Here is a 16,455-nt window from a genome sequence, read left to right as displayed (position 1 = left end):
GCTTAGGAATACTGTTTTGTGTGTACAAATGTCTAGTTGGTCTAAGACAAGAGATCGCCTCTCCCCCGAGTTCCGATTCCTCGTCCCTTCCCCTGCCTGGCCCGAAACTTCCGTCGCTGGGAGCAAGGCCGGCGGGAGCGGCCGGGCCGGGGTCAGCCCCAGGGCGGCGCGGCGTTGGTTGTGTGCCCCGTCCGAGGGGAGGCAGGAGCCCGAGAGGAGCAGCAGAGGGAGGGCGGCGGCTTGGGGGCAGCTCTCCCCGCCTCGCCTCGCCTCGCCTCCCTCCCCGCGAGCCAGCGGCGCAGGCGCCAGCCCCAGCCGCGGCCACCGCCGCTCTGCGCCTCAGCAGCTCCCCCTGGCCGCAGCTTGGCTGCCCCTCATGGGCTTCCCCCGCCCGCGCCGAGCCGTGCAGAGCCGCGCCGTGGCGCGGGGAGGGCGGAGCGGGGCCGGGCCGGCTGCTGGCGCTGGGAGGCGCCCCGGGGCCGGCGCGGAGCCGGCGGGCTCGGGGGTGTGAGCGGCCGCGCCGGGCCGGGCCGGGCCGGGCTCCCCCACGATGCTGCGGTTCCTGCGCAGGACCTTTGGCCGGCGCTCCATGCAGCGCTACGGGCGAGGCGGCGCCGGCAGGGGGGCCGCAGACGAGCGGGACGGGGGGCTACGGGGCGCCGCCGCCCCCCCCGCCGGCGCCTTCCCGCCCTCGCCGCTGCCCGCCGCGGCCCCCGTGCACATCCCCGCCGCCGGCGCCAGCAAGCCCGCGCTACCCTGCCGCGTCCTGCTGCTCGACGGCACCGAAGTCAACGTGGAGCTGGCGGTGAGTGGCGCCCTCCTGCCTCTGCCTCTGCCCCTACCCCCGCCTCCCCGGGGCCCACGGGCAGCACCCGGGGGGCGGCCGGGATGCTGCAGCCTCCCCGCTCCCTGCCCCCGGGCGTTCCCGACAGCCGCCGGCGGGGCTGCTCCTCCGGCTGCTCCGCGCCTTGGCCGGCAGGGAGCTTCCTCCAGCCCCGGGGCTTGGCGGCGTGTCGTCCCGCCTGGACACCGATGGGAGAAAGGACCCGCCGGTCAGGGGCTTCCTCCTCGCTCTCGTGTACCTGTGCGTGGTGACAGGTTAACTACAGCTGGGAAAGACTTGAGCGTTTGCCACTAGCATGATCTATTTTTAGAAATCTTCTAATATGTAGGGGGGTTTTAAGGCACCTGAGATTCGGGGGGGGGGAGATAATCTGTGGGAGACCCTCCACCCCCAGGTCTAGCCCTCTTTATGCCCTGTCCTTCTAGCACAAAATGTGGGCACACAGTTGGGGACTGCAACCATCTAGACCTCTTGGTTCCAAAACAATGCTTTTGATTAGGGAAAAAACAGTCTTTTTCTGCAAGCTGTCTGGCTCAGGGGAAGTTCAAGGTGGTAAAAAGTCCCCATATGTAATTGGGGAAGGACGCTTGTTTATCTTCTGTTGAGAGCAGTCCAGTCTTGGCTCAAGGTTGGGCAGGGGAGGAAAAATCCCCCCTTTTTCAGTGTATTTGGTTTTATGTGACTAAAGATGGGAAGCACCATTGATGAAAATGTTCATGACGTGATGAGTTACAGGATAGTTTTGAATTCGGCTGTGAAAGGAAAAAAACTGGTCTCAGAAAGTGTGTGTGTATTCTGAAACAAGTTTGTCATAGAAAGCATAGAAAATTAGGGTTGGAAGGGAGCTCAGGAGGTCATCTAATCTAGTGCATGTATATACCCACAGAGTTACCATTCTGTGTGTGAGCACATGTATACACCGCTGAAAGAATATGGCATTTGGTAACCTGACTGAATCTGTTCTGAGGGCAAAAATAATTAGGGTTGGGATAGTACCACTGTAGGTCCAGACTGAGGTTTGTAAGCAGGAGCTATCTGGTGAGGCTTGCAGAGTGTGTGCCTGCTTTGCCACAATGTTGTGGATTCCTCACTTCCATCAGAACTGCTGTAACCTTTACTAGAGTGTGGAAATCTTTCCCCTGTCCAGTTTTAGGCGGGAGAAAATAATGTTTCAGGTCTCATTCACAGTTTATTGGGAACTTCATTTTACTTCTGAGCAAAAATGTTTTCTAAGGATGCATCTGAATAAGGGATTTGTAGGTAAAATCAATATACTAGGGATGTATCCAGATAGTAGGCAAGTTAGCAAAGTTGAAATTTGTCAGTTATTTAGTATCAGGTATACTCTTGAACTTGTATTGTTTGTTTATTCTTGTGGATCATGTTTCAAAACCATATGCTGTCTAAACAAACATTAATTAAACAAAGTCTTCTTGCCATTTCTGTGGTCTGTTAAGGATTCAAAACCTCACTGGCTAATATAATGCTCATGTCAAGAGAGCATATTTGTTTCCAAATATTGGATTGCAGTATTCGGTGGTTGCAGAGTGCTGGGTGTATCCTGTGAGGTGGAATATGAAGTTGACAATTCTCTTATTCCGCTCAACAGGTTGTGGTAGAGGACTTATAATGGCATCTTACAAGTCAAAATAATCTTCCACGGAGTTAGGTGCTTTTACCTGTTGCATATTTATGTATCACTTTTTGGAAAATGTAGCACAAGGATAAGGCTTAAAGAAATTATCAAGGCGGTTAACAGGATCTGTACTGTAGTTCCCCTGAGTCTTTGCCACATACAGGGTTGGGATGAGAGGAGCAGGTGCTTGTGTACCCTGTGGAACTGTTGTATAATATCCGTTACCCTAAATTGGTACAATGCTTCTTTACAGATTTTAAAATAAACCAAAACGCCCAAAGACAGCATGTGCAGTGTCACCATATGTTATGGTTCTTTTTTGGTTATATTAAGGGTTTATGAAAATGGGGAGTGAGGGGGGTAGTGTGTGAAATGGGTGAAGAAATCAACTAAAATGATCTCCAGCAGGATTAGTCACGCTTAAAACTAAGTCCGTGGGCAGGCATTAAAGGTTTTAATTTGATAACAATAATTTTTTCACAATTACTTATTCCAGGGCAAAAGAGAGATTCTGTCGTCCCTGCACCGTATTCTCTTTCCTTCCTTGTTTGTCATGCACTTAGCGTATGACTTTTGAGAAGAAAATGCAGTCAGAGTGGTGATTATACAATGCAGTATTTTTTTTTCATAACTTTTTAAATGGATCTTCAGTGAAGTTCTTTGGGGGTAGATTAAAGGTTTTTGTCTCACTGATAATTTAAGAAGCCTTCTGGGTTCTCTTGCTTGCGTGATGCGATGGCAGGAAATATGTGGTGTAGGGAAATATTTTAAAGTAGTTCTTAATGTCCAGAAATAGAAAACATGCCCATGTTTCCTTTGCCATATTCACTTTTTAAGAAAATCTAAGTCTTGAAATTCCTTTTAAGGTTAAGTATATACTTACCAGACTGGTTTTAATAGTTTTTGTGTGCAGTACTCTGTGTCCTTTCTCTTTTACTCCGCCCTACCCTGATGTTGTGCTGTTCAACTGACTAGAATAGGTTGACTTTTATAATTCCACTTTGAGGTAAACTAAGATTTAGGGGAGAACACTTAGATTGGGAACTGTATTGTTTAACTTCTTGCCCACACCCCACATGTTTCTTTTCTGCATCCTTTGCCTCTGTCGTCTTCCCTGGTTCCTTCTTTGTTCTTATTTTTATTTTGGGTTGTACATAATATTATTCTTGTCTAATTTTTTTCTCCATGCTCACACTGAAACTCTGCATTTAGTTCTCCTTTATTTTTTTCAAGTTATCTTTAATTAAGACTATTGCTCCTCCCTTCCGTAGAATCATAGAAAATTAGGTTTGGAAGGGACTTCAGGAGGTCATCTAGTCCAACCCCTACTCAAAGCAGGACCCTTATTTCATGTTACTTTCTCTCTCTCATGCACTCAAGGTTTACTTCTCCTTCCCCTTCCAACTGCACTATGTGCTATACCCAAAGTGGAAAAAAATGTTTTGAGTACTTCAGTGATCCTTAACTGTGAAGCGTGGTTTAGCGCATAAATGTTTCATGGACTATTTTGACGACTGCATAGAGATACTTGAGTTTTCTCCTTTTAAGTTACTGAACCAAAAATGTGTACTTAAGTGTCCATTTTTAAACAGGATAACGCACTAGCTAGCTTCTTAAACTGAAATCACCTCAGAGTCCTACACTGAATCTCCAAGATGCTGTTACGGTTCAATCTGTTTTATGGAAGCGAGAGCCAGTTTACCAAATCTGTTGCTGTGGGAGGATTCCTCATGGGAAGGGGAGTATAAATGGTGTCATTATTTCCTGCTGACCTGATATCATGTTTACATCTGAAATCTAAGCTGTTTTATGAATTGATGTTGGTGGGGGGGGGGAGGAAGAAAGGGAAGCATCTTGCATCATAATTTCTTTTCCCCTTATTATAGGCTTTTCAATTTGGAGAGCACATTTTAAACATTTCTTGTGTTGAGTCATACAAGTGACCATTATTTGTTTGGTTTTTGCCTTACAACTCAGCTGTTGGTGGGTGGGAAGGCTATTGGCTCAGTGCTATCAAAATAATAATTTTTCCCTTTTGGAGACTAGCTTTACAGATCTTGTGACTTAATTAAAAACAAACAAACAAACAAACACACCAGACAGCTACAGCTAAATGGTGTAAGAGCACAGGGACAGGGAACAGAAATGCATGAAGCATTCTGGGTTGGCTGATGTGTGTGTAGAAAAGCATACTTGAAGCCTGCTTCTTGGTGGTACTGAGAACCCTCAATTTCTGTTGGTTTATTGAATTAATGGGTGATCAGCACTTCTGAAAATTTGTGCCTATATTTTTAGCTTGTTGCATCTTCATACTAATATTTTCTGTGATGGTTACTTCTGTAATGTAATATAAAGCTTTAACTGTCTCGACCATGGTAAACGTTCCCGTATTAGTGAGCAACCTTGCTTTAACAAAGACATTTCTTGGCTACCAAGAACATATACTGTGGGGCACAGTATAAAATAATGCAGTGTTTAATGATCAAGTAAATGGAGAACACAAATATAATGCTTTAAGTCAATAAAATATTTTCAGGTGAGTAGCTTTTCTGTTATACTGAAAAGGAAGGTACAAAAATGGCTCTTAATGATTTTTTTTGACTACTATGGGAACACTTAGAACAGGCATAGCAAAAATTCTTTAATCCTGAGTCTTCTTGTGAATAAAGGTATCGGTATCTCCGTATTGTTTGAATATAGTAAACATGACTGAGATAGTTTTAACTGGCCACTATGCTTACATCAAGTAGAAATGTTTCTAGCACTTTAATAAGAGCCAGGGATTTTTGTGAGCTGTGCCTTTTTATTGTGCCAGCTGCATGCTTGGGATAGATTTAAGCAAGCCTGACTTAGACAAGACTTAGATAAGCTGAGCAGACCTGATGAAGAATGCTTTACATTCAAAAGGTTGTCTAAGTTTAGCTCAGCCATGTAGTTGGTTCAATTAAAAGAGATCACCCCCCAAAAAATCCTTGCCTCCTGTAATTCCTGGACCACTACAGCTACATTACTCCACCACTAGCCTTTTTGACTGGCTTTCTTTGACTGGCCTCTGTTTGCTTTACCACGCCATCCAGGAAGAGCTCAGGCCATCTGCAGATACTTTCTCAGCCTGATGAAGGGTGTTTGTGCCCAAAAGCTTTCTAAGAAGAATTTTCCAACTATTTGAGTTGGTCTAATAAAAGATATCAGATTTACCCAAAGAATCTTGTCTGCCTATGTCCCTAGACCAACACCCCTGATTACTCCACCACTGGCATTTTAAGAAACTCATTTGTGGCTGGTTTCATTATTTGTAACAAACCTTTCTGTTTTTACTATTTGTAACTGCAGCTTATTCCAGGCAGCTGACTTGATACAAGTCATGAATAGCAAGGGGCAGGCAAAGTGGTCTAATTCAGTATTCTTTTTTTTCCCCATTACTTCACTGTTCTGCGTTTCCTGATGGGAGCTTTTATAAAGAATAAACTCTTGGAGGAAAAATATATAGTGAATTCTGCTGATAAGCACTAAATCTACAAGCCCTACTCCATATCTAACATTTGTGAGCTAAAGTGTTTGTTTTATTTTATGAGAAAATTACAAGAACTAGTGGAGAATGAATGTTTTGCCTTATTGTTTGTCACTTACTCATGAAAATTACAATTTCTGTTGTTAGAGGGAAGTTACCTTTTGACAACCTGATAACATCATGCTCAGACTTATATTGAGAGAACAGTAACATTGGATAGTTAACTTTTCCATCCTGTGTGTGTTCCTTTTAATGTTTCACATTCTGAAGTTATTGAGCTTAGTCCATTGCTTTTCCAGGCAGCCATGTTACATAATCCCATTCACAAATTTACCAAGCTCCATTTTAAAACCTATTGGAAGACTATTTCATAATCTAAATCCCCTCATAGTAAAAAACTAGTTATGCCGAACAGTAATTCTGCTACTTTTGATCATATGCATTACGGCAATACCTGACTGTATTTTTCTGCATCCCTGGCTACACTTTGCATTTGCTCTGTAGCTTTGCTATAGCAGAAGTATATATTATATGCATGCTGCTACTACAGTTTTGCATTTCTAGCGAGCAGTTTCTAGGGAGCAGTGTCTTGTTTTGGTGCATGTTGAATAACAGCTTTTGTGTTCTGTTGCTTATTTGTGTAAGTTGTATAGTTTGCCAAGCACCTCAATAGATATGATGATCTGATCGCTTCTGCAAAGAGTACCCAGCAGAAAAAGGGAGGGGAATAATGAAAGTAATGTATTAAAAAGATAAGAGTGTTCATTGTTGATCGGCTGATGGATGGCTTGTGTATTTAAAAGGGTGGGGGTGAAATGAGTGCTGTATATGTGTTTTTTATACAATAGGTTAAAGTTCAGTACTGCTTTGAGAAGTAGTTATGTGAAATGGTGCATTATTTTTATGTATCTGAACAAATTGAAGAGTAAATGTTTTCGATGTGAGCCTTCAAGAGGCCGAGTATTACATGTAATCAATGTGCTGGAAAACATTTTATTAACAACCTGGCAAACTAAACTCTCAAATCAAGCTATCAGTTACACCTGTGTGGCTCTAGTGAAGGCAGCAAGGACTTTGTGTGGGGGTGGTGTGTGAGAAGTAACCTTTGTAAGCTTGGCATTTAGAAACCACATACTTTTATTTGTAAACTGGGCACATTTCGATAGGGAAATATCTTTGAGGCAAACATGATGTGATGTGGTTCCATGTATGCAGTTGCTGTTGCATATATGGCCTGTGGCATCTGAATTATGAGCCTTGAGGGGGTTAGGAAGAACATGTTAAACTTTTGAATTTAAAATCCATTTCCCCAAATAATTTGCCTGTTGCGGAGAGGATGGAGGGTGAAGAGCAAAGCAACCTCTGAGCTCTTGCCCTGTTATGGAAGAATTGGAGCAGGTAGAGAACAGAGGCTTAGAGTGGTTTTGAAGGGGATCAAACCTTGACCTTGTTTTAGGTGGAGGTAGGTCATGGGGATAGGGACAAAAAAGAGGATGTATTGGCTATTTTCAGGAAGGCATAAACAAAAGGAGGAAGAGAGGTGTCCCTGGAAACAGGGGAATGTGGAGGGAGGGATAGGTTGTTTGCATAGAGGTAAATAAGGCATGAAGGCTTCTAGGAAAAGGGAGTCAAAGAGGGTGGGTGGGGGAGGAAGATGGCTATGGAGGAAGGGTTAAAGATGCTAAAAGTATGAATCAAAATTAGAACGCACTTTTTTCATCCCTCTCCAGACCCTCTGGAGAAGTAGCTTCGAACCTAAAACCTGATGCTGCCAGGTGTTTCTAAGAACCTGGGTGAGTGGGAGATGTTTGCAGCTTAAATAAAGAGAACAGGTTTTGGAGAGTTATAGGAGAGAATTGAAGTAGTTGTGGGGAGCCAGAAGGAATCTTTAAATACTACTGAAGTTGCAAGGCTGGAGAATGGGGAAGGGAACTGATAATTAAAAAGGACTTCCAAGGAAATGGTCACCCTTCTGTTTTATCTACATTTTGTTTGAGTTGGTAGTAGGCAGTCTGAGAAGAAATGTCTGAAAGGAGTGAAGAAAAAATGGGTCTGAAAACAGAAGTATGGGATTTGTCCGTCAATGGGTTATGGTAAGAGGCAAGAGCTTACATGAAGTGTTCTGTAGAGGTAAAGGATTAAGGAAAAATGTCTGAGGGACATCTGTAGAGCAGAAGGAGACCTTGATGAGCCTGTCAGAGTGCCATGAGACTGCTCCGAGACTAGGGGAGAAAGGTAGCCAGGTGGACAAGTTGCTGTGTGACTGGTGGGAGGGAGAGTTTCTGTGCATTTGAAGAGGCAAAAAGTAAAACCTTGTAGTAATAAATTAACTGGAGCCATCTTTCTTGATGATTGGAGTGCCCCGTGTGTTTGGGATGGTTTGAAGAATAGGAAGATGCAGTGTGTTCAAGACTAAGCTTTTTTTCAGTTTGGGCCGAAAAATCATGGTGTGTTTGAAAGCACATGGGAAGGAACTGGAAGGTATTTTTATGAAACTAGCAAAGGAGCATGGAGTGGTAGGTAAACATGGGGCTGAGGGTAGAAGTGGAAGTGTTGGTACAGCAGAAAAGAAGATGCTTCAGAACTAAAAATGGGTGAAGGCAGCAAAGACATGAGGAAAGTCAATTGAACACCTCCCTCTTCAGACTGCTTACATTCCATTCCTTCCCACACAGCCCACAACTATGATTTTGCTGGTAACTGCTAGCTGTGATTACCTCTTGGCATCTGCTTGGTCCTAGTCACTTTCTTTACTGAGGCTGTTGCCCTCCTGTCCCCATTCTCCATGCAGACAATGCTTATTTTCCTTCCTTTTGTGGAAGCAAAGCCCCCTTCCTTCCTGAGGTTATTTATTTCATATACATTCATTCTTTAGGGTGTGAACAAACAATTATACTATTTTGAAGGCATAGGTACTTAGGTTGCATGTGCATATCAGCTACTATCCTACAGTAAAGGAATGCCTAAATGAAACTTAGCTCTTTCACTGAGCATAAACTGCCCCATTTGAACTACTTATCAAGTGATAGGGCAGACAGATTAAACAAATTCAGCTGAACTATAGCATTTATACTCTACAACCGCAGCCTGTAGCAGTAGTATTCTTTTTTGTTGAGTAGCATGTAGGTTAATTGTGGAATAACATGGCGAGAGAGGTCGTGGCTGAAAGCCCCAAAAGACAGCCAGTTTTTCCCCTGCCTGCACAACAGACCCCATCATCACTTGCTTTGGAGGTGGGCCTGTGAAATGCCAAGTGGGGACCTTTGTGTACTCCCTCTTTAAAGTTCACATAGAATTGCTTCATTTTTTACTCAATGGCTGTAGGGGGTTTCACAAGTAGTGTTAGGAGGCTGAAATCCTAAACCCTGTGGCTGGCTCAGCTGCCATGATTTAGGCCTAGTTTTAGCAACTTTGTATGAAATGATCAGTCTGTCCTAGCAGACATGGATTCTACTCATGGCATCTTGTGCATATGAGTGTTGTTCTGGTACAAGTCAATGAAATACCAGCTGTAAGTGATTAGCCAAACAAACAATTCCTAAGCTGCTTTTCTTCCATTTCTAACCATATTTGTCTTTGAGGATTACAAGAGGAAGCGAGAAAATTATGCATAATACACTGGGGGGAAAAGGAGAGGGAGAATGCACTTGATTTAACTTGTAGATTCTACCCCAAGCTTGAAAAAACCATAAATGTGTAATATAATTAGCTGGTTCAACTTGGATTATAAAGCCAGAAATTGTTTGGTTTATTCTAAATGCCAGTATTGGACTATCTTGTTTACATTGAGTTTTGTTATCCTCTCAAGAAACAGATTTTTGTGCAAACTGTTTTTTTCTTACAAAAGTATGGAAGAGTGTTTTTCTCTTTGTGTATAAGATATAAATAATAGAAAGAATAAGGAGCAGTAGAGTTAGCCTTTGTTGTGCATTTGAATAGTGTGTGGTGTGTACACTTTGTATACCCACCCGTGTGTGCATATACGTACATCGTCCCCCCACCAAATATAAGTAGCACAAGTAGATGAGCTTAAAAGATCCATTATTGCAACAAGGTTATTTCTGTTTATTTTTTAAAGGTGTGTATGTGCAAATGCTATAAAGTGCTAAATACATTAATATAAAAGCAATTTCATAGTCATTAATAATAATTGTAAATTGTATTAGGACCTGAATTTAAAGTTGCTCCTATGTTTTTATGGAATCTCAGATATTCAGAGAGAGGGGGAGAGAGAAAAAAAACAGATATTTAAGATGTGGGTTAAGAAACAAAATTCACTGAAAGTGTTACTGATTTAAAATGTATATAAATTGAAACGGTACTGTCCTGTAGGTCATATAGGTTCAAAATATAAATCTAGAGATCTTATTGGGAAAAATATGACCACTTACACAATTATTGATTTTTAAGAACACCTCCCACAGAGTCAAAGTTTCTTCACTGAAGACCTTGCATTTGTACAACCATTGTACCCAGGCCAAGAATTCAGAGTCAGAAAAGCCTAGTGACATTGGTAAGGGGATTATAACGTACACTTAAATTCAGCGTTCTTAGAAGACTATAAAATCTATTAAACTAAACAATACAATAAGTTTAGAGTATGACATTTTAGAAGCTATCTTGGCCATATCCAGTTAGTCTCTAGCTATCTGAAAAGAAAATATTTTTTCCCTGCAGTGGCTCACAGTTGTCATGCATGATTGGCCATATTCATTAATTTGAAGATGCTTATTTTCAGGAAGTACAAATGCAGGAGGATTTCAGCAAGCTAACAGATTTGTTAAAGAAAATAATCGTATCTTTTGCTACTCGGTGGTATCCATGAACAGACTGAAGAACTTGAGTCCCATTTTTAGGTCCAAGATAGATTGTACCAGTGACTTCTTTAGGTGGTAATTTGTAAGTAATTTTAATGGTATTGTATCAGACTACATTTTTCAGTTGTTTCAGGCCACAGAGGTGATCAGTTCAATATTTTGTTTTAAACACATTAAGTTCATCTTGGTCCTTGTGTTTTGAAGTAAAATAAAAGAAAATTGCATTAGTAGGAGCATTGCCAGCAGATCAAGGGAAGTGATTTTTCCCCATTCTGTTTGGTCCTAGTGTGGCTATATCTGGAGTATTGTGTCCAGTTTTGGGATGCCATTATCAGAAGAATGTGGGCACATTGGAGTAAGTCTAGTGGAGGGCAGTGAAAATGGTTAGAGGGCTGAGGAACATGAACTCTCAGGAGAGGCTGAGGGAGTGGCTTAGTCTGGAAAAAAGAAGAGTGAGGGGCAAGGATTTAATACTGAATCTGAAGGGTAGTTAAAAAGAGGATGGAGCTGGACTGCTGTCAGCGGTGGCAGATGAGAGAACTAGGAGCAATGGTCTCAAGGCGCAGCAAAGGAAGTTGAGGTTAGATGTTAGGAAAAAACTCTCTCACTATGAAGGTAGTGAAGCACTGAAACAAGGTACTCAGAGGAGTTGTGGAATCTCTGCCCTTAGAGGTTTTTAAGGCTCAGGTAGATAAAGCCTTGCTAGGATGATCTAGTTGGGGATGATCCTGCTTTGAGCGGGGGGGGGGGGGGGGGGGGGTTGGACAAGATGACCTCCTGTGGTACCTTCCAGCCCTCATTTTCTATGACTATGATTCTGACATTTTTATTTTCCAACTTTTGTCTGCCTGGGTTTTTTTTAGCTCATCTTTTTGCACCTGTCTTTAGTAAAAAGGGTAGGACTTAGAAATGCTAAACTTCCAAAATATTTTCGTTTGGGAGATAGATTCTTTCCTGTAAGCTTATTTTTTAGTGCAGCAGGATTTGAAAATAAGATCTTGCATTTCTTAAGTGAAAGATTCTTTCTTACATGATAAATAGAACTGAAAACACAACTGTTTTATTCAGTAGTCACATTGCAACAAAGACCTCTATTCAATAGAAATGCAAATCCTTAGTATGTAGGTTCTGAATTCAGCCTACTTAACTGTGTAAAAAAATCTCCTTGGAAAATGCATCTTCGAAGAGTGCTCTGCTTTGGGAGGCAGTTCATTTTGATTCTCTTATCTTGTTCCAAATTCAGCAGGTAACTCAATAGTGGTGTTTCTCTTAAAAGTGGGTTCATAGCACCAGGACAGGAAGCACTTTGAAAACATAATGCCCAGGGGGAATAGTCAAACATTTGTTCCCACATTGTTTTATTTTTCTACTTGTTGTAAATTTGGATGAATTGAGAAGTTTTTCTGCTGTAGCTTTGAGATTTGTTGGTATAATGGAAGGGGAGGTTACTTGCAGTTTCATTGTGACACCTTTCTTCTCTCCCTTTTCCTTCTCCCCCACCCCTTTATTTGGTGGTTCTTCAAGTAGCTGTAGCCAGACTTTCAGGCACAAATTAAACTTTATTAAGACAGTGAACTAAAGAAGTGGGGTATAAATGGGAGAAAACTCCATTGTTCTGTTCCTTGTAGCCCTTGCTCCAACCAGCTCCTCAGAGCAAGTTCCATACAACCAACAGTTATATTTTTACAGTCCTCTTGACCAGCCAGTATCCATTCCTCCCCCCTCCCTCCCCTCCCATAATGATATGATAGGGCTTTCAGGAGAGACTAATTTAGAAACTGATATTTGTTGTTTGATTGAGCTACTGCTGCAGTGTTTGTAGCTATTTGGACAAGCAGCCAAAAATCAAATCCCAATCTTAAAACTATAAATGTTCCAGATAAACTTTTTGTGTATAAAAGTGTGTTAGACCAGGGAATGGCAGCATATAGTCAGGGAAGCCATTGGCTCTGGCCCACAGACCAGAAGGCAGCTGGAAGCTGCACTTATATCGACACCACTTCTTTCCAGCTCCCTGATTGCTGTGCAGGCATAGCTTCCAGGCTCTGGGGATCTGAACTGGAGCTAAGCAGCTTCCAGCTGCACTTGTGCTGCAGCGGGAGGGGTGGGGGAAGGGGCCTCAAAAGGGAGTGGCTGTGAACAAGTTCCCAATCAGTGACATTTGGGAAAGGTTCAGTTGTCCTGTGTGTCCCCACCCTGTATATTCCTAGAAAACACTTGTAAGGAACTTACACTTCCATTGTAAGGAACACAGTATTTAAAAGCACAGCATGCTGGAAACTTGCCTATGCTAAGGTCCTGCCTTATTCAAACTGATACAGGTACAGGCAGGCAATTTTTTTGTAGCCCTTGATAGAATGATTATATCTTTAAGGGGATAGTATCTAAGGACATAATGTGTATTTCCTTGCATATTAAATATATATTTTTGTCATGATCCTGAATTTATATACATGAAACTGTTCCTCAGGCTATTTCCATTCTGCATTTCATTTCTTAAAATCCTTTGACCAATCTTTGTTTATTAGGTGGTGGTATTTTGGTATACTGAAAATTCTCTCTGACGATGTGTGAAGCTTTTAGTCTGTTGCTATATGTTTTTGGTTGAAAATAAAAAATAACTTGTCTGCAAGATTTGCTATATAAAATAGACTAAGGTTAGTTAATGGGGGAAATGTGAAAAAAACTATACTGCTTTGTAGCAGAAGTAAAGCTGATTGTCTTCTCTTGTGGAAATTAGTTCTCATTAACCCCGTGGTAGGCATACTTTGGCTGCGGTATATTTTCAGGCAGGGCACGAAGCCCACTATAAAAGTTTACTTGCCTTGTCAGTATGAGCAGAAAAAAATATTTAATGCAACATCCAATGACTGCAACAATAATTACGTTTGTCTAAATACATGTTTCTCTAAGCATACGAACTGTTTTCCTTTACTATGTAAAAATGAATCTCATCCTGTTCATAAACATTTTAGAAGGTAATCAGCTGAAAACATCCAAGATGGGGGTAAGCCCTTAAGCCCAAATAATTGCCACTCAGGGAGTTTTGGTGAGCTGTCCCAGGCCAGGTCAGTACCATGTCCGTGCCCCCCCCCCAAACCTGCAACAAGTGATCAAAACTTCCTAAATGGCTCTTCTTGGGGGCCCATCCTTGCATTGCCACCACCTGGTGATCCCAGGGTCTCCATGGAGGCCAGCCTGGGAACTCGCCTGCCTGCTTTGTCGGGTGCCCCTAGCTGTGCGTGTGGGATGGACCTGGGCAGTGGGGTTGAGTTCAGTGGCAGCAGCACCCAGAAGGAGCTGCTGGGGCTGCTAGAAAGCTGAGTCTGGCAGCTGCATCTCCCCAGCTTGCTTTGCTTTGCTTTGCTTTGCTTTGCTGGATGCCTAGGCACAGTGGGAACAGCCACATGTGCCACAGCCTGGGCTGGCCAGGGCTGAGGGACCTGCTACAGGCAGGAGAAATCCCTTGTTGGGCCAGATCCAGTCCATCAGCTGTATTTTGTACACCCCTGACATAAGAGTATAGTACCATCTGAGGAACCGAAAGGCGAAACAGTAAGATGTGCTCTTTCATAAGGGAGAAAATGTACCTAATTAGGAACTCCCCTTAGGAAAATCACGTTTTTCTTTATTGCATATTTATGGTACCTTTCCTTCTTTCCTTTACTGCAGATGCAAAATGTCTGTATTTGTAGTTAGGTTAGTTTAGGTCCTTGGAGCTCTGGGATACAAGAAAAGTTTTGAATCTTTTAACTGCTGCAGTGTGCATTTTAAGACTCTGTACATAGTTTATGGATAGTGAGAATGGACAGACTGAAGTATAGAGAATTCTTGAAAATGAGTCAGTCTTCCATTGTAAGCTTTTGCTGTACTTCATTTGCTTAAAACTTTCCAAGCTACTTTATTGCCTCTTTGATCTATAGACAAGCTGTTTGACTAATTTAATATGCACAAAAACCTTTGAAGTTTTATGTAAAAGAAGGCATATCTAAAAGCTGTTCTGTGAACTTCAAGGCAATTGAAAAATGTTTTCCTTGTTGATTAAGGTGCAACAAAGGTAGGATGAGTAATAAATGTATTCCTTGTTGCACTCACATTGGTTGGAGTTGGCAGTTGTGAGGCAGTTAACAAAATGCAAGTTCTATCTCAGCATTCCTATCATTAGCTGTCCAAGCAGAGAACTACTGTTCCTATGATTCTCTGACTTTGCTGTGAGATTTTGAACTGTATTCTGATCTCAGACTTTTGTAACTGAGAACAGGACCTGTCCCTTTCCCTTTGAGAATATTCGTAATATAGAATTTATATAATCCTTTTCCTCACATCTGTGCTGCCTTCTCCACTCCTTCCTTCCCTTTCTCCTCCCCTGCCCCCCCATGCCCTTAACAGAAAATAGGAGAGTAACTTGGTCAGCTTACCATGGGTTTTAGGATAATTCAATTTTTGTACAGCGTTTAAGATTAAAAGCTTTAACTACAATATAATTAGAGAAAATGGAGGCATTAATACAAGGTCTCACACAATGTCAGACTTGCAGAAAAGGCTTTTGTATCCCTGTATAGAGGGGATGGAATTATTTTGGAGAGTGAAATTTTAGGCATTTGAATTTTGAGATGGATTAAGTTCTCTAGTGTCGCATGGGTTTATTCACTAGCTTCAGAAAAAGAAGTCATTATAAGAATGTATACACCGAGGGAGGTAAAGTACTCATAACTGTTAGAGTTGTAGACATCAGAGGTATTATAAATCAATTATACACTAATACTACTCTTGTTGTTGAATAATTGATTAGTACATTATGACTGATATGCAGAAAGACAATCAATTACCTTGCTGCCTACCTGTACGAGAAAATGAGCATCATTATCTTAAATGTACAGATCCAGAACAGAGCTGGTTTAGTCATTCTCTGCGCGACTCTGGAGATGGGAGAATACAGATCAGTTCTTTTCATAACTGTTTGGAGAACTAAGCACCCCAAAAGAATGGTAAAAGCCAAAAGGTTCTTTCTTTTCATAACAAAGCCTCTCAATCCTGCAGTATTGGTTTGGAGAGATTTGCAATTCGAGCGAAAAAAAAAAAAAAAAAAAAAGAATGGAGAGAGGTCATGGTAAATTTTTCCCCTCCCCACACTTTTTTCTTTTTTAACAGGCATTGCTGTTTCTTATAATATTCTACCAGTTTCAGAACACCCTTGTAAAAACTGAAAAGACTGTTTTTGAGACTTGGGTATAGATAAACTTAATTTATCTTGCCCAGAACACACAGGGTGCATCTACACGAGATACTAACTATACAGGAGCCTAATAACACTGCGTGCTGAGCAAAACCTGTGCTGATATGGTTGTGTGCAGTAGTTTTAGGCTACTGGGCAGTTAGCATCGATAAAAACCTGTGTGCTGGCACTACTTGATTTAATACTTGGTTATCCAAGTACTAAACTGAATGTGTAGTAACTGCGGTGCATTAATGAATGTGTAGATGCACCCACAGAACAGAAGTTGCGTTGCCCAAGGGCTAGTTGGAAATTTGAATGGCCAATGTAAGCCTTGTTGAAGGCTAACTTAGCATCAGCCACTTCTTTCTGTTTTTCCATTGCTTACCTCTATCGTACCAGGATCAGAAATGATGTGATGTCTCCAAAGCA

At 42.0% G+C, this 16,455-nt stretch overlaps 1 protein-coding gene across 4 annotated transcripts in view; it reads left to right on the top strand.

Annotated features, from left to right (window-relative positions):
- The first annotated feature begins 301 nt into the window (after window positions 1–301).
- EPB41L4B (erythrocyte membrane protein band 4.1 like 4B) overlaps window positions 302–16,455 on the top strand; it is a 293,241-nt gene continuing 277,087 nt past the window's right edge. For all 4 annotated transcript variants that reach the window (XM_090049115.1, XM_090049114.1, XM_090049117.1 and 1 more), the window contains exon 1: window positions 302–805. In XM_090049115.1, the coding sequence (XP_089905241.1) occupies window positions 551–805 (255 nt within the window). In that variant the 5' untranslated portion in view covers window positions 302–550. The remainder of the gene's footprint in view (window positions 806–16,455) is intronic.

Source organism: Crocodylus siamensis, chromosome 5, assembly GCF_052110815.1.
Source record: "Crocodylus siamensis isolate JL-2025a chromosome 5, ASM5211081v1, whole genome shotgun sequence".
NCBI classification, from domain to species: Eukaryota; Metazoa; Chordata; order Crocodylia; family Crocodylidae; genus Crocodylus; species Crocodylus siamensis.
This window is presented reverse-complemented; position numbering and strand designations above follow the sequence as displayed.